Source organism: Hypanus sabinus, chromosome 2, assembly GCF_030144855.1.
Source record: "Hypanus sabinus isolate sHypSab1 chromosome 2, sHypSab1.hap1, whole genome shotgun sequence".
NCBI classification, from domain to species: Eukaryota; Metazoa; Chordata; class Chondrichthyes; order Myliobatiformes; family Dasyatidae; genus Hypanus; species Hypanus sabinus.
This window is the reverse complement of record NC_082707.1, coordinates 95025783-95048561: the sequence shown is the minus strand read 5'-3', so window position 1 is coordinate 95048561 and position 22779 is coordinate 95025783. Positions and strand designations below refer to the sequence as shown.

The window sequence follows — 22779 nt, the reverse complement described above, 5'->3', positions numbered from 1 at the left end:
TAACAAAACACATGTACTTAGGATACGAAAGGCAACTGGATCACCCAGAGGAAACTAACTTGGTCAGAGAGAAAACATGAAAATGATCCATAATGCCACTCATCCCCTTCTCTCACTTTGTCCAAGGATGAGTAATCCATCATCATTCAACTCTATAAAAGGCATAAAAAAACCTATCTCTCTCCACACCTCTAAAATTGAACATTACTGCTCAACAATTTCCTTATTTCCAACTCCTCTCCAGTGAAAATCTCCCTAATATCCGGGATTTCAACGATTATACACCAGAACAATTATAGCAGATAACGAACACAGTGGTTTACCACCAGACTGAGCTGGAACACATCAAATCAGGTCCTTCAAACGGAAGGGAGAACTTTACCAGTACTGCTACTCCAGTATCAGGGGCAAAGTGTTACTCAATGGATTCTGTTGTGTTCTGAAGCCTTTGAATCTGCTTATGAACACCTGATTTATTTTTATTTATAGCCCATAGGAACAAATGCTTGGAAGACCAGCAGGGTGGATTTACTGGCTGCAGGCATCTTTTGCGAGGTGGGAACTTGGTTTGTGACCGCACTTATGAGCTGTATGCTGTTTGGATTGTAAACAATTCAGAGGAACCAAACCCTGCCCTAACTTGGGGGGGGGGGGGGGGTTCTGTAAAATATTAATTATGTTGCTATCTCTCAGCTGACTAAGGATAGCAAGGTGTTGTTGAGAGTGTTATAGCAGTTCTTAGGGTATCTTAGACAGAATTCCTCCTCACTGAAAACAAATTAGCTGACCAATCATGCGAGTGTCAACATTTCTTCCTCAAATATGCATGGGTGGAAACAGACCCACCTTGAAGTAGTTGTTGCAAATAAAGTCAGAAACAGCAGGTAGCCCATTCTTGATTTTTATTCTTGTCCATTACACTGTATATAAAACACGACCCAGTGCTCCAAGAGCATGGATACGTTCCTTCACCATAAATAACTACAACCAAACCTAAACTGGATTTTAAGATAGGTAATAATTGGATTTGCAGACCTAGTGTGCACGTGTACACTGCTAATGCATGCAGTATACAAATATAAGACAGACAGGAATACAATCCCCAGTTTTGCTGACAAGGTTGTGGAGTTACTGCTCTTCTCCTCAATGGGATGCAGGTATCTAAAACTTCGAACTGCATACAGCTGTATGTCAGACCTGGAATCACCAAGGGAATAGGCCCTTGATGAAAAGCAGAATCAAAAATTTGAAAAGTCAGATTTTGTGCCAGCAAACCATGATCCTGAGTCACATTAGGGTGGGTTTCTCCAGATCTCCAGACACAGCCCTGGGGTAAAACTCTGCAAAATGAATCAACTAGTTCTTCCTGGGAACCTTGCAAAACTTGCAGCTGGAACTCAAGGTCGACTGCTACTCTCACACAGAGTTCTTGCCTGGAGGATGTTACCAACTGTACTCAAAAAAAAAGACTCTTTTGCACATCTCATTTTCCTTTACATTATGCTACAGTTTTTGTTACTCCCCAGCTTTACTACCAAATGTCCACCCTTATGTTTTACTAGTCTTTTAGATCAAGAACATTTAAGTTCTAAACACAGTCCCTCCACTCTAAAAAAAACTCATTTGCTTACTTAGCTCACCCCTAATTATATCATGGTGTTTTTACCAGATTTGGGGCAAATGTTCTTTTTGTATAAGTAGGACAATTTGGCTGGGCATATTTTATAGTGGTATTGTCACTCATTTTGTTTACCTTCTTAATGCATAGTGTAAAAGCAAAATAATCCAATCAGCTTGCCATCCCTTTTAAGGCCATACAGAGGATCCATTCAAAATTATCACTGATTCCAACTTATATAATAGAACCTGGAAGGAATGTGATCATACTCATACAATGGAACATTTATGTACTTGCAGAGAAAAACACAAACGTAATTGGGACGCGATATTATTATAATTTTTTTGTGCTACATCGAGTGAGATAAAGAAAACAGAATTAAAAACTGCATTGCAAAACTCAATTGTCATGAGCCCTGCTAACACCAGGATTTCCCTAGTTTGTTCAGTAGGAAAGTCCATGTCAATGCCATTAAAGACATTGGCCAGCAGCGTTTCAGTTCAAGGACTGAACACAGTTCCACAGATCTCCAATGACCTGGTGATCCTTTGGCAACAGCAACTCCATTGCTGTACAAATGGTAAGAGTAATACTTCTTCAATATGCCTACAAATTCTTGTTCACTGGAGCACTAACAGTGCAAAATCAGTGTTGGGGTGGGGGGTGCAGATTATGGTTATAACATCTGAGAATCGGTCCTTAAAACAAGAAAGAAAATTCTTTCCCAGCTCCCCAAAGATCACTCATTGCCAACTATTTAGTTACATGTTTGGAGTGTTAATCTGAAGAGAAACTGTTCCGGATGTGACTAGCCTCTGATTTAAGACATTCGGTCTTGAACTTCTCTACGATCTGATCCAAGTAACAACCTATTTTATTTGCTTCCTGCTCTTGTGTCACAACCCAGGCTGGAGTACTTACAGAAACCGAGATCTGGCCTAGGAAGGCAATATGTTTCTCTCTCCTCCATCAAAAAAATCTGCAGGGAAACAAGGTGCGATCCCCAACAGGTGAGACTTGCATTCTTTCAACCAACTCTACAATTCAGCACTGTGGAACTGTCCTATGAAGAGACAGAATCGCTTTTGCAGGTCACAGCAAAAATTAAAATATGGTGATGTCACTGTAATTTGGAGTATTGGAAAGGTGGCAGAAAAGGGAGCTTTGTGGTGTCTTAGATGAGGGATTATTAAATTCTCGAGAGTAACATTCATGTTTTTATAACTTCACATTTAAATGCATATTTTTTTAATAAAATTGTTTTCAATCCTTCTTTAACCTTATCCTTCACAAGTTCTCCCTTCCAGTTGCTGAGCTGGTCTTTTCAATGGCCAAGCTCGATCTTCTCCTGCAATATGCAGGGTCCATCTCGAAGGCTGTTACTCAAGTAGTCTCTCTTGATCAGGTCAGCAGATTGGACTGACTGAAAAATGCAGCCTTGGCAGTCGAGAGGTATTTTGCCCATGCCATCAGACTCCTCCAATGGCAGTCCTGGCTGATTTGACTGATCTAAGGTCTGGATAAGCACACCCAACTCCCACATCCAACTAACATCCTAGAAAGCATTGTAGCCCCCTCTTAAACAGAGTAGTTCAGTGAAAGTTGTCTCAGAGTCTCTACCCTGAATGTATATAATCCATGCTTGCGCACCCTTATAAATGGCATTATTTAATTTTAAAACCATTTTTAAAAAATTGACCATTGAAATCAGAAACAGAACCTAGACAGGCAAGCAAGAGATGCTGTCTCTCACACAGTACATTTCTACTAATACAGTTTGATATACACCATCAATTAACCTTCTCTGCATATAAAGAAACTGTAAAAATATTATAACTTCTAATTAAAACAACAAAAAAAATCAACCCCTCATATTTGGTGCCACCCCTCATGGCAGCAGTGTTAAAAGTAAAACATCTTCAGTTCTGATCCAACAGTGTGATCGAGTCTCAGCGCCTTGGCCATGAAGCAGTGGCATCAGCAGTCACGGACTTTCCTAACTGCAGCAGGAAGGGTGTTGTTGGGTGCCGGGTCACGGGGCACATAAGAAGCCCCTGAAGGTGCCGAGATCCTCACCGTGCCGAGTTCTTGCTAGAACCGCTTAATGAAAACCTGAGTAAAGACAAAAATGCTTAAACGAGTGGCTTAAACCCACTGGTTCTACTGCACCCACTCAATTTCAGTTCTGTCCTGTTACCCTCCCACACCCATAAGCACACACATGCAGTCTTGGTGATAATCAACTGCTTCAAGAGCACTGAACTTGGGAATGGAATAGGCAATTGACTACAGAAGGGTCTCATTGGTTCTTTGAAAATATTAAGTGTACAAAGAAACAGATGAGTAGGCTCTTGAGGTGGACTTTTCTGTGCAAGATAATGAATCTAATCTGCCTGCTTATGGACCATATCCCTCTATTCCCTGCCTGTGAATATAGCTGTACGAGTGCCTTTTAAACATTGCTAACAAACCTGCGTCTACCAGCTCAACTGACAGCACTGACCATCGTGTAAAATAAAAGTTGCCTTGTGCACCTCCTTTACACTTTGCCCCTCTTATCTTAAACCCCTGCCCTCTATGATTTGACCTTTACACTTGGGGGGGTGGGGGAGGTGAAAATAAAAACCTATTTATACCTCTCTCAATGTTTGCCCATCAGAATGAGACTTGATGAGAGAATGCTGACTTGTCAAATGAGATGTTAAATCAAGTCTCTGTTTACTAGTAGAGGAGTTATAGCCATTCCACGGTCAGTATTACTACCTCAATCTATGCAACTTGGGCAGATCAACACTACCATTTGTGGATACCTACCATATATAAATTGGTTGTTCTGATTCTTACAATTATGATTACAGAAGAAATAACTCATTTGCACAGCAATTTGGAACACTTGGTGTTGTAAAAGTTTATAAATTTCTTGCATTCTTGTATTCATTCTGCATGGTGTAGACAGCATTGGTTTAAACTTGAATTTCTGCTTTTCCCACTTACCCATTTGAAATTGGTACTTATGTTGGAATGAATGGGCTAAAACAATTCTTTCAAAACATACTCAATTTTTCATTTATTGTATCTTCCACTGTAGATAAAGTGTGCAATACCACCAATAGCAGCCAACCATCAGTTTTAATTTTTGGAAGAGAAACAAGATCCCACATGTGACTACCCAACATTTTAACATTGAGTAAATGGCTAACATTTTCAGCTAGAGCTACTGCTATACAACTCTTGGGGCTAGGTTCAATCCTGACCTTCAGTGCTGAATGTGAAGTCTGTGACAATGTGGACTTTCTCCAGCTGCTGTGGTTTCCTCCCACATTCCAAAAACTGGCCACTAAGTTGTCCCGGTGTGAGCTGAGTGAGTGGTAGAATCTAAGAGTTAAGAGTCAGAGGACTACAGCATTGGTATAAGCCCTTTGACACATCTAGTCCATGCCGACAGTTATTCTGTCTAGTCCCAACAACCTGCACCTGGACCACAGCTCTCCATAATCGTCCATCCATGTAGTTATCCAAACTTCTCTTAAACGTTGCAATTGAACCTGCACCCACCACTTCCCCTGGCAGCTTGTTCCATGCTTGCATCCCTGAGTGAAGTAGATCCCCCTCAGGTTCCCCTAAAATACATTCACCCTTAACCTATGACTTCTAAATCTAGTCCCACCCAACCTCAGTGGAAAAATCTTGCTTGCTTTTATCCTAATTTTGTATACCTTTATCAAATGTCCTCTTATTCTCCTATGCTCCAGGGAATAAAGAGCTAACCTATTCAACTTTTCCATATAATACAAGTCCTAAAGTCCCAGCAATATGCTTGCAAATTTTCTCCGCACTCTTTCAATCTTATAGTGTTGACAATGTGGAGTTTGCAATGATTTGTCTGCAGATTTTAGAACTGGCCCATTTATACTGGTTTTATTGAAGAAGTTATTGATTCATTATGAAGAAGCAAAAGGGCATGAGAAATAAAAGAACCGCAGGTTCACTGAAAGCGAAATGGCTTAATGAAACAGTAGAAACTTCCACATCAAAACCTCATGAGGTTAGGAACGTGCAGCTGTGAGAAGTGTTTATGTACAATATAGAAACTGGTGTTACCTTTGTGTATTGTTGTAATGTAAAAGTTGCTGGAGAATTTGCCAGTGGGAAGAAGCATACTGATAATTGGAAACTTGATATTTAAAAGCATCATTTAGCAAGAAAATCACATATGGATGGTGTGCAAAAGCTCCATGAGAAAATCCTTCATTACCCACAACACGTCTTGAGAGAGTGCAGATGGACGAGAGTAAGAATGATCAAACTCAGAGATCAAAGTTATTACTGATAATGTTTAACTAGTTGTTAAAATGAATACCTCTATATACTCAGTTCAACACAGTAATAAATATATGGAAAAGTATGCTCAAATCCTGGGCAGTTGAAGAAGCAAAAATTATGCATTTGAATTTAATGTTATCAACAGCATTGTTCAAAAAGACATGTTTGAAGAAATAGCATCAGCCGATTTTCACACTTTAATAGTGGATGAATCCAGATATATGTGTCAACAAATATCTCATTCTGTGCTTCAAGTTCAGACCTGTAGAAAAGCTGTACTGTGTATAAAACTTCATTTAGTGGAATAGTTCAGCTGAAGGAGTGTGAAGCTCCTACCATCAAAAAACTTGCCCAAAGAGTTTTATGAGAAGAACAACCTTGACCTCCATAAAATGATCAACTTCACTTCTGAAGGAGCATCAGAAGTCAGTGGTGTCACAGCGTGACTGAAACAGGATATCGCACACTTGGTTCAATAACACTGTGTAGCACACTATGAAATCTAGGAAGTTGCAATGCAAAGAAGGAGGTGAGTAGCACACCCCCAACCTTTGTGTCATCAGCAACTTAACCTATCCCTCCACATCCTCATCCAGGTCATTTATAAAAATCATGAAGAGCCCAGAACAGGTCCCTGAGGCACACCACTGGTCACCAACCTCCATGCAGAATATGACTTATCTACAACCACTCTTTGCCTTCTGTGGGCAAGCCAAATCCGGATTCACAAAGCAATGTCCCCTTGGATTCCATGCCTCCTTACTTTCTCAATAAGCCTTGCATGGGGTACATTATCAAATGCCTTGCTGAAATCTATATACATCACATCTACTGCTCTACCTCTTAGTCACATACTCAGAAAATTCAATCAGGCTCTTAAGGCACGACCTACCTTTGACAAAGCCATGCTGACTATTCCTAATCATATTATGCCTCTCCAAATGTTCATAAATCCTGCCTCTCAAGATCTTTTCCATCAACTTACCAACCACTGAAGTAAGACTCACCGGCCTATAATTTCCTGGGCTATCTCTACTCCCTTTCTTGAATAAAGGAACAACATCTGCAACCCTCCAATCCTCCTGTCCCATTGATGATGCACAGATCATTACCAGAGGCTCAGCAATCTCCTCCCTCGTCTCTACGGTCCCAGTGACTTATCCAACTTGACGCTTTCCACATCCTCTTTCTTAATGTCCATATGCTCAAGTTTTTCAGTCTGCTGCAAGTCACCCCTACAATCGCAAAGGCCCTTTTCCACAGTGAATACTGAAGCAAAGTATTCATTAAGTACCTCCACTATCTCCTCCGGTTCCATACACACTTTTCCACTGACACACTTGATTGATCTTATACTCTCACATCTTTTCTTCTTGCTCTTCACATACTTGTAGGTACTAAATGTGCATATATGGCTGCTCAAATAGTGAGACATTTAACTGGGATTCCTCCAGAACTGCTCAGTTAAACACAAAATACATCAAAAGTTTGATTTAATTTCTACTGGAATGCAAATGCAAGCAGTTGTGTCACTTGTTTTAAAAGTAAATTTGTTTTTTAGAATCACAGCACCTCTGGCAATTCAGTTCCACAGAACATAGAATAGTACAGCACATTACAGGCCCTTCGGCCCACAATGTTGAGCCAACCTTCAAACCCTGCCTCCAATATAACCCCCCACCTTAAATTCCTCCATATACCTGTCTAGTAGTCTCTTAAACTTCACTAGTGTACCTGCCTGCACCACTGACTCAGGCAGTGGATTCCACGCACCAACCACTCTGAGTGAAAAACCTTCCTCTAATATCCCCCTTGAACTTCCCTCCCCTTACCTTAAAGCCATGTCCTCTTGTACTGAGCAGTGGTGCCCTGGGGAAGAGGTGCTGGCTGTCCACTCTGTCTATTCCTCTTAATACCTTGTACACCTCTATCATGTCTCCTCTCATCCTCCTCCTCTCCAAAGAGTAAAGCCCTAGCTCCCTTAATCTCTGATCATAATCCATACTCTCTAAACTAGGCAGCATCCTGGTAAATCTCCTCTGTACCCTTTCCAATGCTTCCACATCCTTCCTATACTGAGGCGACCAGAACTGGACACAGTATTCCAAGTGTGGCCTAAGAGTTTTATAGAGCTGCATAAATACATCGCAACTCTTAAACCCTATCCCTCAACTTATGAAAGCTAACACCCCATAAGCTTTCTTAATTACCCTATCTACCTGTGAGGCAACTTTCAGGGATCTGTGGACATGTACCCCCAGATCCCTCTGCTCCTCCACACTACCAAGTATCCTGCCATTTACTTTGTACTCTGCCTTGGAGTTTGTCCTTCCAAAGTGTACCACCTTACTCTTCTCCGGGTTGAATTCCATCTGCCACTTCTCAGCCCACTTCTGCATCCTGTCAATGTCTCTCTGCAACCTTCGACAATCTTCTACACTATCTACAACACCACCAACCTTTGTGTTGTCTGCAAACTTGCCAACCCACCCTTCTACCTCCACATCCAGGTCGTTAATAAAAATCACAAAAAGTAGAGGTCCCAGTACAGATCCTTCTGGGACACCACTAGTCACAACCCTCCAATCTGAATGTGCTCCCTCCACCACGACCCTCTGCCTTCTGCAGGCAAGCCAATTCTGAATCCACCTGGCCAAACTTCCCTGGATCCCATGCCTTCTGACTTTCTGAATAAGCCTACCATGTGAAACCTTGTCAAATGCCTTACTAAAATCCATGTAGATCACATCTACTGCATTACCCTCATCTATACACCTGATCACCTCAAAGAACTCTATCAGGCTTGTTAGGCACGATCTGCCCTTCATTAAGCCATGCTGATTGTCCCTGATCAGACCATGATTCTCTAAATGCCCATAGATCCTATCTCTAAGAATCTTTTCCAACAGCTTTCCCACCACAGACGTAAGGCTCACTGGTCTATAATTACCTAGACTATCCCTACTACCTTTTTTGAACAAGGGGACAACATTCGCTTTTGGTAAGGTGCTAGCTTTGTTAGTTTTCAGCTCTATGGCATTTCTTAATCAAGAGCCAAGGAAATTATCATATGAGCTAAAACTAGGTTTTGGATTTATCAGCAGTTGGTTCCTACTTGAATGCATTTGAAAGTTTAATGAACAGATCAGTCTTCAGTTTAATGTGTGCTTAAAACAAAAACACTAACATATTCCAAATCATAAAAGGTAATGAGGATTTACTAGTTATACAAGGAAACTCACTTAATTCTGTGACCACATTTCTGCATAATGCGTCCTTTCAGTGGATAACTCACCTTTGTACCCGCTCCACCATGTGTGCTACCAGTTTATCCGAAATGCCTGGACAGGATTCCTCTGCCAGATTAAAAGCATTCTCCAGCTCTTCAATGGCACCCAGATTCCCACCACTTACTTTGTGCTTTTCTTGTAGCTTCACCAAAACAAACAAAAAACTGCTGATCAACATGCCAACATCAAAGCAACCAACTTCAAATGGTAAGGGATGAGACTTGCACTAAGGATCAGAACTTAAAGAGGGTGATCAAAGGGAGGGATAAACTTCTTGATATTTCTAGGGAGTGAGTTACCTTAATATAAAAATTCACTATACTAAAGAGCTGACTTGACAAATGCAGCTTAACAAATGTTTCATTATAACAAGTCATTACCTAACTGGCATCTTACAATGATAATAGCATCTCCAAAATACACTGTATTTGAATCACTGCAGGCAACCAGAATAAAATTATTTCAGATAATGAAGGAAAATTGTCAGATCTATGACATCTTAAAAATAAAAGAGATTTGGAATGATATTCTATGCGCTATTATCAATAAAATAGATTAAAATGCTGCCAGGACTCAAGAGCCTGGGAGAGGCTGAGCAAGCAAGGACTTTGGAATGTGGGAGATTGAGGAGGTATATAAAGTCATGAGGGGCATTGACAGGGTGAATGCATTCAATGTGTTTTCGCCAGTGAAAGGAAACTAAAAATAAAACAGCATAGGTTTAAAGTATGAGGTGACATCTAAAACTTTGGCAGACTTCTATAGATGTGAAGTGGAGAGCGTATTGATCGGCTGTATCTCAGCCTGGGATGGAAACACCAATACCTTAAAATGGAAAATCCTACAAAAAAAAAGTTCATACGGCCCAGTCCATCACAGGTAAAGTCTTCCCCACCACTGAGCACATCTACATGAAACGTTGTTGCAGGAAATCAGCATCCATCATCAGGGACCCTCACCACTTAGGACATGCTCTCTTTTCACTGCTGCCATTAGGGAAGGTGGTACAGGAGCCTCAGGACTCACACCACCAGGCTCAGAAACAAGTTATTGCCCCTCAACCATCAGGTTCCTGACCAAACGGAAAACTTCACTCAATTTCATCAGTGAAATGTTCCTACAACCTATGGGCTCAATTTCAAGGACTCTACATTTTATGTTCTCGATATTTATTGTTTATTTATTAGCATAATTTCTTTCTTTTTGTATTTGCAGTTTGCCTTTTGCACAATGGCTGAATGCTCAAGTTGGTGTGGGCTTTCATTCATTCTATTATGTATTTATTGAGTATTCCTGCAAAAAAATTAATCTCAGGGTTGTATCTGATTATGTACATGTACTTTGATAATATATTTACTTTGAACTTGGAAAGGGATCACAAAGAGTAACCTCTTCACATAGAGGGTAGTGTGCCTATGGAATGAACTACCGGAGAATGTTGAGACAAGTACTATACATGGATAACAGGGGTCTAGAGGGCTAAAGTCTCAAGCAGGGCACTGGGATTAGCTTGGTGGACATCATGTTAGTTGGAGAAAACAAATCACAATTAGTAAAGACAGGAAAATTGGGCATCTTACCAACCCATTCCTGCACTTAATTTCTGTTGGTATTAATCAAAGGGAAAATAATTTATTGTGGTCTGAAGCAACTGGAGTAAGCACGAGCATATCCATAAGTAGTACATGGTCACATAGTGCTACATTACCTCTCTGAACATGGGATTGACCAGGGTCGTCAAGCACTTTGACTTTGGCAGTCGCTTCATTGGTTCCGAGGGCTTATTTTAAAATAACACAAAAGCACAGTAAGCAAACCAATGTTGAAAATTCCATGCAACTGATCTTAACCAGATTTGTCTCTACTTCATATCATACTCAATGCTTTTGAACTTTCCTCAGAGCTCTGAATTTCCTTGCCTTACCAATGGAACCCAATAAAATTTCAGACCTCTGTTTTAGTTCTTTGACAATATAGACGGGGACTGTCAGTTTGATGTCAATATCACTATCACTTTCAGTCCTTGTACACTTCACATCTGTAAATACATTTGTTTCCAGCTTGGAAACATCACTATATTATGCCTTGCCTTATCGGTTGTTTCAATTTATTTCTCTCATTACATTGACTTTTCTCAGATACAGCTGGTTTACCTCCACCCTCTAAACTTATAACTTAAAGCAGGACTGCCTGACTCCTAGCTTGCACACTTTCAAATCCCTTTATGGCCTTTTCCTTTTGCCGAGCGTGTAACTGTCTAGAGCTCCATAGTGATAACTTTTTTAATATCTGGCCTGATTTTAACTGATATCTGTGTCTTGTGCTCCTGAAGCCTTAACCTATGGTACCCCTTTGCCAAACTTGTCAGATTTTCAACCTCAGGTGCTGCATGTGCCTCCAAAGTATGCTTAATGGAAAAGTCAATCCTGGTGCAGACAAAACAATGGAATTGCTTTTCTGATCTCTGTGTCTCAACCTCTTCTATGTAGTGTTTTAATGCAGATCAAGCATTCTTTGAATGCAGTCAAGATTCAGTATACAAAACATTAAAATGCTGATGTTTCTCCTCATACATACATAGCAAGTCAGACAATACTTGAGTGAAGGGATACACTTGAGATCTCAGGGTCAGGACCCTTTGTCGGAAACCTTGAATACGAATATGAAGAGTCCCATATCTGAAACAACTATTTCCTTTCCACATGTACTGCCTGAACTGCTGAATACTTTGAGCAGCTTTTGTTTTTATTTCACATTTCTAGCAAATGGGACTTATGATTTTTCAGCAAAGAGTACGTTAGTTTCCAAAAGCAAATAACCCAGCTTCTATGTTATTGAAAGCAGTTATTTTCTCTTTTCTATTTCCAGAAAAAGGTCTTGGACCAATAACATTAATTATCTTTCTTTTCCCAAAGGTTGCCTGAATGTATTCTTTTCTTGTTTTTAGGTCAATTTCATTTTGGTGCATGTAAAGAGATAGGTTTTTGATAACCCCTGGTCAAACTATGTCTTGGAATGGCATGAGAGGAAAAGCAGAGAAGAAGCCCAGAGACTAGGAAAATAGTGCTACTTATCTTTACAGCCATAAAATTAAAGGAGTGCTGCAACCATACAAGTTTTCAGAGCACTTCTATGGAAATTGTCTAACCCACTTATTGCTATAACGCCAGTGAGAAGGTGCTAGATGTATACAGTCTTACCTTCTGAGAACTCTGTACAGGCATTCCGTTTTGCAGCTTGCTTAAGGTGCTGGGACGTACAGTGGGGAAAGTCCAAACTGGACACTGATCTCTTTCATCGGCATCAGCTTCACTGTTTACAGATAGCAAGCTCCCATGAGAATACTTAACATCAGAACCACACAGGGAACTTCAGTTAATCTTTATTAAATAGCTTCAGTATTCCTAGTCATTCCCAGAGGCATTCATATTAATGACAGCACCAAAAGGGACTTGATGTATGATAGCACCTCACCAAATAAAAACAGTAAATTCCCAGATTCAACTGCAGATCCTCTTTTTTGTGTTCTTTCTCAAAAAAATGAATCCTAGTATTTTGCTTTAATTTTCATGTTAACCTACATTGCTACTCAAAGTGATTACTGTGTATGCTGGTTTCTGATCTATTCCTTCTGTCAAAAGGTGCCATCTCATACCAATATTTAAATTTATTCCACATTTACACATCCATTCTATAAAATTATTTTCTGTGTCTGCATTCAACAGGAATGGGCTTGAGACTGAGATACAAACTTGGAGGGAAGAACCTTAAAATGTGTCAACAAATACTGAGACATGCTAACACACAAAATGCCTGAGGAACTCAGCAAGTCAGGCAGCATCTATGGAGGGGAATAAACAGTTGATGTTTTGGGTTAAGACCCCTCATCACAACTGGAAAGGAAGGGGGCAGAAGCCAGAATAAGGTGGTGGAGAAGGGGATGGGTGAAACCAGGTGAGGGGGAAGGTGGGTGGGTGAGGGAGGATGGATGGATGAAGAAGCTGGGTGGTGATAGGTGGAGGAGGTAAAGGCCTGAAAAAGAAGGAATCTAAGAGGGAGGACAGTGAACCATGGAAGGAAGGAGGCAGAGAATCAGAGAGAGGTGATCAGTAGGCGAGAAGAAAAAAGGGTAAAAGGTTAAATGAAATAAAGGGAGGAGGGAGGGAGGGGGAGTAATTACCAAAGAGTCAGAGAACAGCAGTGAGAGAGGGTCTCATTGAATTCCCATTAAAGAAAGGAGTTATACTTCTTAAGAGTATGCACATCTTAAGAGACTTCACAGCAAGTCAAACACAAAAGATTATGCAGATGCTGTAAAACTTGAGCTCTTCCATTAATATCTTCCTTCTTCTGCCCATCACTTGCCACCTTGTACTCTTTTGCCCCACCCCCACCTTCTTGTTCTGGCTTCTGCCTCCTTCCTTTCCAGTCCTAATGAAGGGACTCGGCCTGAAGGTTTGATTGCTTATTCCTCTCCATAGATGTTGACTGGCTTGCTGAGTTTCCTCCAGCATTCGTTTGTGTTACTTAAGATTTCAAGCATCTGCAGAATCTCTTGTGTGACTGAAACAGGATAAACTGATTATTTGATTGCACAGAATATTCCTGACAATCCAATGAATAATAAAGTGTATTAAACTAAAGGAAAAAACATCTTGAATAAAAACATGTTCTTTTAAGTCTACTATACCTTCAGAGTAGACTGAATGCAGGAACATGCATTCAGTTATTGAGTACTCCTCCTATCATACCGATACTTACAGGTCAGAGTCTTCTGAACTGGACTCCTCACCATGACCTTCTGATTTCCAACGTTTGTAGCGGTCAATCAGTTCTGTTAGGTAAGAAGTTTTCTTTGTGTAGCGCTGGATGTACTTGTGTTTCAGGAGTTCTTTTGCTGTTGGTCTCTAGGATTTGAAACCAAAGGTTTTAGAGCCCCATGGAATCATTTGATCTCCCCTGCATCACTTACAGTATTTTCTGTTTCTCATTTTCCAGTAGTGTGGTTTTTAGCTTCCCTTTCAGTTTAGTATTCAGAACATTCTTTTGTCATTACGTTAATATCTCCAGTTAACTTTCATATACAGGCTCAGTGCTACTGGTGATCTATAACTCACTTGAACCATACATCCAATTGAAGTTAATAGGTACAAACAGGCGAACCAGAAAAACACATATCCAGCTTTTTACAAAATTACAGAAACTAGCCTGAAGTTTCAGCAAATTAGGTGAAGACGTTTTTAACGTGGCCTGCCACCGGAATAGATACAATTCTGCACAGCAAGGGTAACTTTCATTTATGTAGTACCTTCAAGGCAGCAAGATCATCTCACTGTTAATCAACACAAGTGCACCTCAAGGATGTGGGCATACTTAGCCCACTAATCAACTCACTCTACACTCATAACTGTGTGGCCAGGCACAGCTCAAACACCATCTCTAAATTCACCAATGGCACAACAACACACACAAAATGCTGGTGGAACACAGCAGGCCAGGCAGCATCTATAGGGAGAAGCGCTGTCGACGTTTTGGGCCGAGACTCTTCGTCAGGACTAACTGAAAGGAAAGATAGTAAGAGATTTGAATCTAGTCTAAAGACTTGCAATTTTCTACCGACATATGGTGGAGAGCATTCTGAGTGTTGGATGGTCTGGTATGGAGCATAGGATCACAAGAGGCTCAGCCATTTCCATCACGAGCACAACTCTCCCCACCATCGAGGTCATCTTTAAGATGTGATGCTCCAAGGAGGCAGCATCTATCATTAAAGACCCTCACTATCTGGGACATGACTTCTCTCATTTCTACCATTGGGACAGAGGTAGAGGAGCTTGAAGCTCACACTCAACGTTTTAAGAGCAGCTTCTTTCCTTCCGCCATCAGATTTCTGACCAGTCCATGGATTATATTTTAATTTTCAACTTTTGCACTATTTATTTCGTAACTTAAAGTAATTTTGTCTTGCACTGCACTACTGCTGCTAAACAAATTTCACAAGATATGTCCTTGATAATAAACCTGATTGCGAAATCCCACAACACTTCCCTGGAGCATTACTAAGAATTAATCATGAAGGAAATAATCAGGTGATTTAAAGTTTAGTCAAAAATGTTTTAGAAAGCATCTTTAGAGGAAAGAGAAGTAGATGCCCATGGAGGCTTAGAGAGGTAATTCCAGCTTGCAAAACTTTTCTTTAAGTATATTACTGACAACCAACATTTGGGAAGCTGTAATTGTCCTTAATAAGGTGTTCAGAACCATTTTCTTGAACTACAGTATCTATGTGACATTTCACTCTGCTGTTTAGTAGTAATTTCAGAATGTTGCAAGGGCAACAATGAAGGAACTATTATATAAATCTAAATCAACACAAGTTTTAACTTAGAGGAAATGTGGAGGTGCTGGTGTACCTCTGGATGGAAGTCATAAGTTGTGAGAAACTTTCAAAGAAAGTTTGAAAACATGATATAGTGAACCTCATGTATTATGCACTAGTCCATAGGTCGGCAACCCGCGGCTCCGGAGCCGCTGCGGCTCTTTCATCTCTGTGCTGCGGCTCCCTGTGGCTTTGGAAAATAAATGATGAGTATTTAATTAAAATGTATTTTATGTTAGTTTGTTAGTTTTTGAAATGTAATTCTAAATTTGAAGATCATGGTGATCTTGTACAATCTAAATAAAACTTGTTTTTTGTCACTATTAACATACGTTACCACTGCCAATGCCTGACACCCGCCAGTGCGCGATTTCTTTAATTTTTTGATCCAAGGTAGGTTAACTATGGAGATTCTAAAAAAAAGAAAAGTGACGGAAGAAAACAGAACGTTTAATGATACGTGGGCAGATTCATTTGCTTTCACTGCTGACGAGACAGGTTTGCTTAATATGCAATGAGAAACTAGCAAACAACAAAAAGTCAAATGTCACAAGACATTTCCAGAATAAACACGCAGCCTTTGCTCAGAAATATCCGGATGGAGATGAGAGAGAAAAAGCCGTTTCGGAACTGATGCGTAAGGTTGATCTGAGCAAAAATCATTTCAAGAAGTGGATGAAGTCCGGAAAATCAACTACATCTGCTAGTTTTGTTGCCGCTCAGGAAATAGTCAGGCATGGGAAGCAGTTTACAGATGGTGAATATATAAAAGAATCTTTCATTAAGATTTCAGAACATCTATTCACGGACTTTAAAAACAAGAGTGAAATTGTGCAGAAAATCAGGGATATGCCCCTCTCTTTTTTTTGGAGTTCAAAATGTTTTTGTTGCATGCAGAAATGTAATTTCGTTTTCTCTGCAGGAGTTCATCGATTTCATAAATGCAACACATTATAGTTTGTTTATACATAGCATAAAAGCAAAAAAAAAAACGTTGTATGCAGTGTTATTTCATTTTAAATGTCTAACGGGTTTTGTGGCTCCCAGTGTTTTCTTTTCTGTGGGAAACGAGTCCAAATGGCTCTTTCAGTGGTAAAGGCTGCCGACCCCTGCACTAGTCATTTTGTGCCTCAAGAAAGTCATTAAGATTTTGAGGTTGCCATGGGCTGATTGGTGTAAAGCTTTACTCACTGTAATTGGAATTACACAGCTAGAGTATAAAACAGCATACACCTTAGTTATGCTAGTAAAAGCTTTGAAGAAGCATACATGCACTTTTTTTGTCCTTTTACCCCCACGCCCATGTACTGCATTTATCTGGCCAGTTTAATTAAGTCTCCAGTTAATGATGACTTCTAGGATATTGATGATAGGGATTTGATATGTGTAATTAAGAGAAGGTTGTTATGTTGCTTGGATAAACCTTACCACTTCAACCCAAACCTGAAGGTTGTCCAAGTCTTGCTGCATGTGCCTGTGTGTATCCGAGGACTTTTAAATGAAACTGCATTTTATTCATCAGCTAATGTTTCCAATTCTTATGTTAAAATAGAGAGAGGATCACTGATGAAGCAGCCGAACTGGGTATGCCACAAACACTCTCACAAGGGTCAGAGGTAGCAACGTCTTTGGGCCAAACTGATTTTCCTCTTAAAATCACTAAGTAGCTTCCACTTGTGACAAGTAAACCTAGACAGTCAAACATTTTCCTGTTGACTTCCATTTTACTTGGGTTTCTCATGGGTACACAATTATAATCTGCCTTGATATCACCCCTTTCTATGTACTTAGGACAAGAATGTGCTGAACTAAGTCATTATCTGATTCTTGCAGAACCTAGAATCAACAGATATGAAGTTAATGGTGAGTGAATGTATCAGACCTATTTCATCACTTTAATGTTAATTGAGAGCAGATAAATGGAGTGGTTCAGTGACTGGGTAAAATTATCCTTCATAGCTTCCCCTGGCCATAATCACACAATTTCCCTCCACAATGGGTAGACACCATTACAGGTGCACTGAAAGAGCTTGACTAGAGGCACCGCTGCATCTAAAGGACAATTTTTCAGCACTATCAGGATATTGCTGAAGTCCATAACCTTTGTGCTCAATGCTTGGTGTCACTAGCATTGAAGCAAATTGACCAAAAATTGGCTTTGTGAAGAAAATAATAATGATAACCTCTGTGGCACCTCTGGCTGAAAAGGGTAACAAACACTTTAAACAGTCGTTATTATTTTTGATTACTTTGGCTAAATGTACAAGACTTTCAAGATATTTGTGTAAACATCAAAAAGTTTCCCCTTCCAATTCTGAAAATATTCTGGTCTGACTCAGCCAAATTTGACATTTTCATAATCCATATGCTGAGCATTTCTTGTCCTTCCAGCTTTATAATTTTCTGTTCCATCACATGACGTACTGCACTCTGAACTTGGTGTCATCTGTAAATAGACACACAACTCTCCTTATCCAAGAAGCCAAAAAGCACCCCAAGATCCCTCTAAACAGTAATCCTCCCATGTGTTCAGAAATTTAGTGGATTCTTCCATCTTACATTTGAGATGGTACCATACAATACCTTACATGTATCCAGATTAACCTCCAGCAGCTAATCCTCTGCCCAGATTTCCAACTCATCTATATGCTGCCCTTCCTCACTCTACACAACTCCAACAACTTTTGTGACTTCTGCAAACTTACCAATCAGTCCACCTATATTTTCATACAAATCATTAACATATATCACAAACAGCAGAAGCCACAGTACCGATTCCTCCAGTAGTCACAGACCTCCAGTCAGAGTACACCACTCCACCACTGTCCTCTGTTTTCTAAGGTCAAGCTAACCTGAATCCAATCTACCAAGCCTCTGTGGATCCCAGTTACCTTAATCTTCTGGATCACCCAACACAAATTACCTTGCTGAATGCTTTACTTAAGGTAATTGGCTTCACCAATTACCCTTGTCATCTCCTCAAAAATTAGAAACAAGTTTGTAAAACCATGACAAGACGTACAAAATGCTGGAGGAATTCAGCAGGTCAGGCAGCATCTATAGAAATGAATAAACAGTTGATATTTCAGACCGTGACCCTTCTTCAGGACTAGAAAGAAATGGGGACGACAGAATTAAAAGGAAGGGGTTTGGGTAAGGAGGAGTAGGTAGAAAGTGCTGGGTGAAGCCAAGTGGGTGGGAAAGGTAAAGGGCTAGAGAAGAACAAATCAGATAGCAGGATAATGGACCATGGGAGAAAGGGAAGACGGAGGGGAGCTGGGGGAAGTGATAGGCAGGTGAGAAGTAGTAAGAAGCCAGAGTGGGAATAGAAGAGAGAGAAGAGGGAAGAAAAAAAACTGGAAGGACAAATTGATGTTCATGCCATCAGGCTGGAGGTTATCTAGACTGAATATGAGGTGTTGCTCCTCAACACAGAGAGTGGCCTAATCATGGCAAAAGAGGAGGCCATGGCCTGACACGTCAGAACAGGAATGGGGATAGGAATTAAAATGGTTGGCCACCATGACCTCCCTCATGCAAACCTTGTGAAAATCCATCATGAAACCAGGCATTTACAGATGTGAGAAAATTTTATCCTTAAGGATCTTCTCCTAATAATTTCCCTGTAACTGATGCAAGGTTCACTGCATTAGAATTTCCTGGTTTGTTCCAAATGCCTTTCTTATACAAGGGAACAACATTGGTTATTCTCTAGTCCTCACATGGTCCTGAAGGTGTGTTTATCTAATTATTATTTTCAAATACATTACTTTAAGATTTAAGGCCTCTAAGGCCATTTGATATTTTTAGATTCCAACCACTTGTGGTATATTCCTCTATTTAAAAATAAATAAAATACTTGTCTTCTTCCATATCTCTCAATTCTTTTACATTCTGACAGTTTTAATGTCCTTGTGACATTTTCTTTATAGAGCCTGTACATTTTTGTTTCCTTTGATGTTCTTTAAAGCCATCCTTGAGTCTAACTTTTCTTTTCCCACTAAATATTTTCTCTTAGCTTTAAACTGATTTTTGCTTCATTTTATGGATCACTATTGCTCAACTACACAAATTCAGTAAATCAGCTTATTGTCATTAGTTGAAGGAAGTTTTTCCACAATGAGAATACAGATGATGAACCATTTAGCTCAAAGGGCCTAAATACGTAGATCAGTATTCTTTCCCTAAATCACACACTGCTTCCACAGTCTCCATATGAACCCTTGAAAGTTCAGCATATGAAGACAATACTTGCCACACTATAAGCAGAAATGGCTATCACAACTGCTGCTATTACATTTCATGGGATAGGAGGAGGGAGGGAGGGACACAAATGGATTTCTGCTCCCTGCAGACATCCAGTAACATCTTTTGTAAAGTACTATATATTGACAAATGATGAAACCAGAATTGTCATAAATGGAAGAGATTCAGTCAATGCTGGAAAACCAGAGTAACACACACACAAAATGCTACAGGAACTTAGCACATCAGTTAGCATTTACAGAAATAATAAAGAGTTCATGTTTTGAGCTGAGACCCTTCATCATGACGGAAAGGAAAAGGGAAGAAGCCTAAATAAGAATGGGGGGAGGGAAGTGTACAAGGTGACATGTAAGGGAGAAGGTAGGTAAGTATTGGAGGGGGTGAATTGATAAGCCAGGAGGTGATAGGTGGAAAATGAAGAAGGAATCTGCCAGGACAGAACAGCGGACCATGGGAGAAAGGGAAGGAGGGGGGACACCAGAGAGGTGATAGTCAAGTGAGGAAAGGAAAAGAAACGAGAGTGGACCCAGAATGGAGAATGGAAAAGGAAAGAAAGGGAGGGGGGAGAAATTACCTGAAGTTAGAAAAATTGATGTTCAGGTTGGAGGCTACCCAGGCAGAATATGAGATGTTGTTCATCCAATCTGAGAAGCAGGACTGTCATACCTAAACTGTGATAATTTCTTGGGAAGAAACTGAGAAGCTGCCAGCAGACAGAACCAAACCAAAGCAGGGAAATTCTGAACACTAAGCAACTGTATAACTACTTCTGAAATATTGCTCCACTCATTTTTCTCTAATACAATCTACATCAACTTTAAGATTATTTGTTTGTTTAACAAACTGGTTTATCTACATTCATGTGTAGGACTACACAACCTCAAACTTGTAATCTCTACACTACTGCAGATTGTAGATCTTTCTTTTAACATTCCCTCACCTTGATAACAGTAGAGCAGCTGCATAAATACTTCTCTATAGAAAGCCTTTGTTTAACACATCCGGCCTTGGTGGTAGATCTGATGCCTCAATGTAGAAAGATTGTAAATTAAAACATCACTCACCACACTTAATCCAAGTCTGTATTTAATTTATTTCTTTGGGCTTACTTTTAGATGCACCTTCCTCAACTAAGTAGTAAATGCAAGCATGCTCTCTTTCTGCCTTGGTGAATAAAGGATTTTACAGCACAATCTGAGGCTCGTTTGTCCTCATTTCCTAGCCAACATTTATCCATCAATGAAGTTTGGAATATCACGTCATCTGGTATTTACCACACTTCTCTACCTCAGTGTTGAATACACAAATTAGCTATTAAACTTCTTTACAATATTAAACATAATTCAAAGTAATTTGTGGGAATTAAGTGCTCAATATTCTTTGTAAACATTGTAGATCCTTTTTCATAAGGACACTGGAACACACACCTCTGCATTAGTTACACAAATTTTGGACCATTCATATTCCTTCCTTCAAAACAAATCAGCCCTACTTACAAATTTGGGGTCCTTGTTGAGGCAAGCCTCTACAAATTCTTTGAAGGGTTTGCTGTAATTTCCTTCCAGAGTTGGGGGGTTGTTCTTCGGAATAAGGAATAGAACTCGCATAGGATGCAACTCCGAGTTAGGTGGCTCCCCCTTTGCTAACTCAATTGCAGTTATTCCAAGGGACCAGATGTCTGCCTAAAAATTAATGTCAGAGAATGAGAAACTATTCAAAACAGACTAGGTTTCTATATCAGTCTACATTTGGCAACTTGTCTATTTATAAGTATGAATACAGAAGCAACTGGGATACATCAGATTAAAAAATTGCACATGAAAATATTGTTATTTTAAAAACTGTTAGAGTCTTAGTTTTTAAATGTGACAGAGCTGTTGAAGTCATTCAACAGAGCTTCCAGATGCATGGATTTCAAAATTAACTAATGTTGCACACCACTCTGGGTTGCCGCAGTGTAACTACATTTCTAGATCGTCACCTGGCAAATCTAGACCCAACCCCCAATCCACACACACACCACCTATTGCTAGTCTGTGTAGAGAAGTGACCAGATTTTGTTCATTATTGAACCTGCTGCTTCTAAAGAACACACTGGCTCTCTTTCATACATTGCAGTGTAATGAACCCAAACTGTGCAGGACATGTTAACAGATTGGGATTAATTTTGCTCAAGTTTCTTTCTTTGGTTTAATTCATTTAGAAGAATAATCAAGTTTAATCTGTTTACTCATGATGTGGAAAAGTTTGCTTCCCTCTCCCCACCCTCATCAGGCTCTCTGCTCCTACGATCTTTGTGGCATGAAGCCATCTTAATACTTAACAATGATTAAAACTTACATTAATTGGACCTTCAACTAATTAGACAGAAAAGCAAAGTAATTTCTGGAGTGATCCAATTATCTAACTGAAACTATTGAGTAACACAGATACAATTAAAAAAGGGGGAGGGGAAAACAGAAAAAAAGATGGCAAAATTGGTGTGGAGATGAAGGGGACCACATGCACAAATGGGAGAAAAAGTAGAGCACGCAAAACGGAAACATGCATTAATAGCACATGCATAATAGCAGCACGACATGTAAATAAATGCAGATTACTGATTAACAAATTTAACTGATTTTGCTTAAAACCAGAAGGATTTTATCTAGTTGACCTGGTTTAAAATCCATGAGCTGTGGCTGAGACACCCAAGATCTTCTGAGATTTTTTCCCATTTTCCCAAAGTCATAGTATTTTATTGCAGCTACCTATATAATATTTATCATTGCTTAAATAACCTCTGAATTTATTTTTCAAGGATTAATGCTAAATGAGCAAAGTCAAAAACACATAAATAAACTACAAATATCAGACTCATCCAAGGAGGAATAAAGATAAAATGCTGGAAATAGCAGAACAGA

The 22779-nt window shown here is 39.8% G+C and overlaps 1 protein-coding gene across 5 annotated transcripts in view; it reads right to left on the bottom strand.

Moving 5' to 3' along the window:
* Window positions 1–887: 887 nt before the first annotated feature.
* stk25b (serine/threonine kinase 25b) overlaps window positions 888–22779 on the bottom strand; it is an 89773-nt gene continuing 67881 nt past the window's right edge. For all 5 annotated transcript variants that reach the window (XM_059950552.1, XM_059950561.1, XM_059950571.1 and 2 more), the window contains 6 exons: window positions 21373–21558; window positions 13993–14138; window positions 12432–12543; window positions 10940–11011; window positions 9237–9373; window positions 888–3730 (listed from right to left, as the gene is read on the bottom strand). In XM_059950552.1, coding sequence (XP_059806535.1) covers window positions 3691–3730; window positions 9237–9373; window positions 10940–11011; window positions 12432–12543; window positions 13993–14138; window positions 21373–21558 — 693 coding nt within the window. In that variant the 3' untranslated portion in view covers window positions 888–3690. The remainder of the gene's footprint in view (window positions 3731–9236; window positions 9374–10939; window positions 11012–12431; window positions 12544–13992; window positions 14139–21372; window positions 21559–22779) is intronic.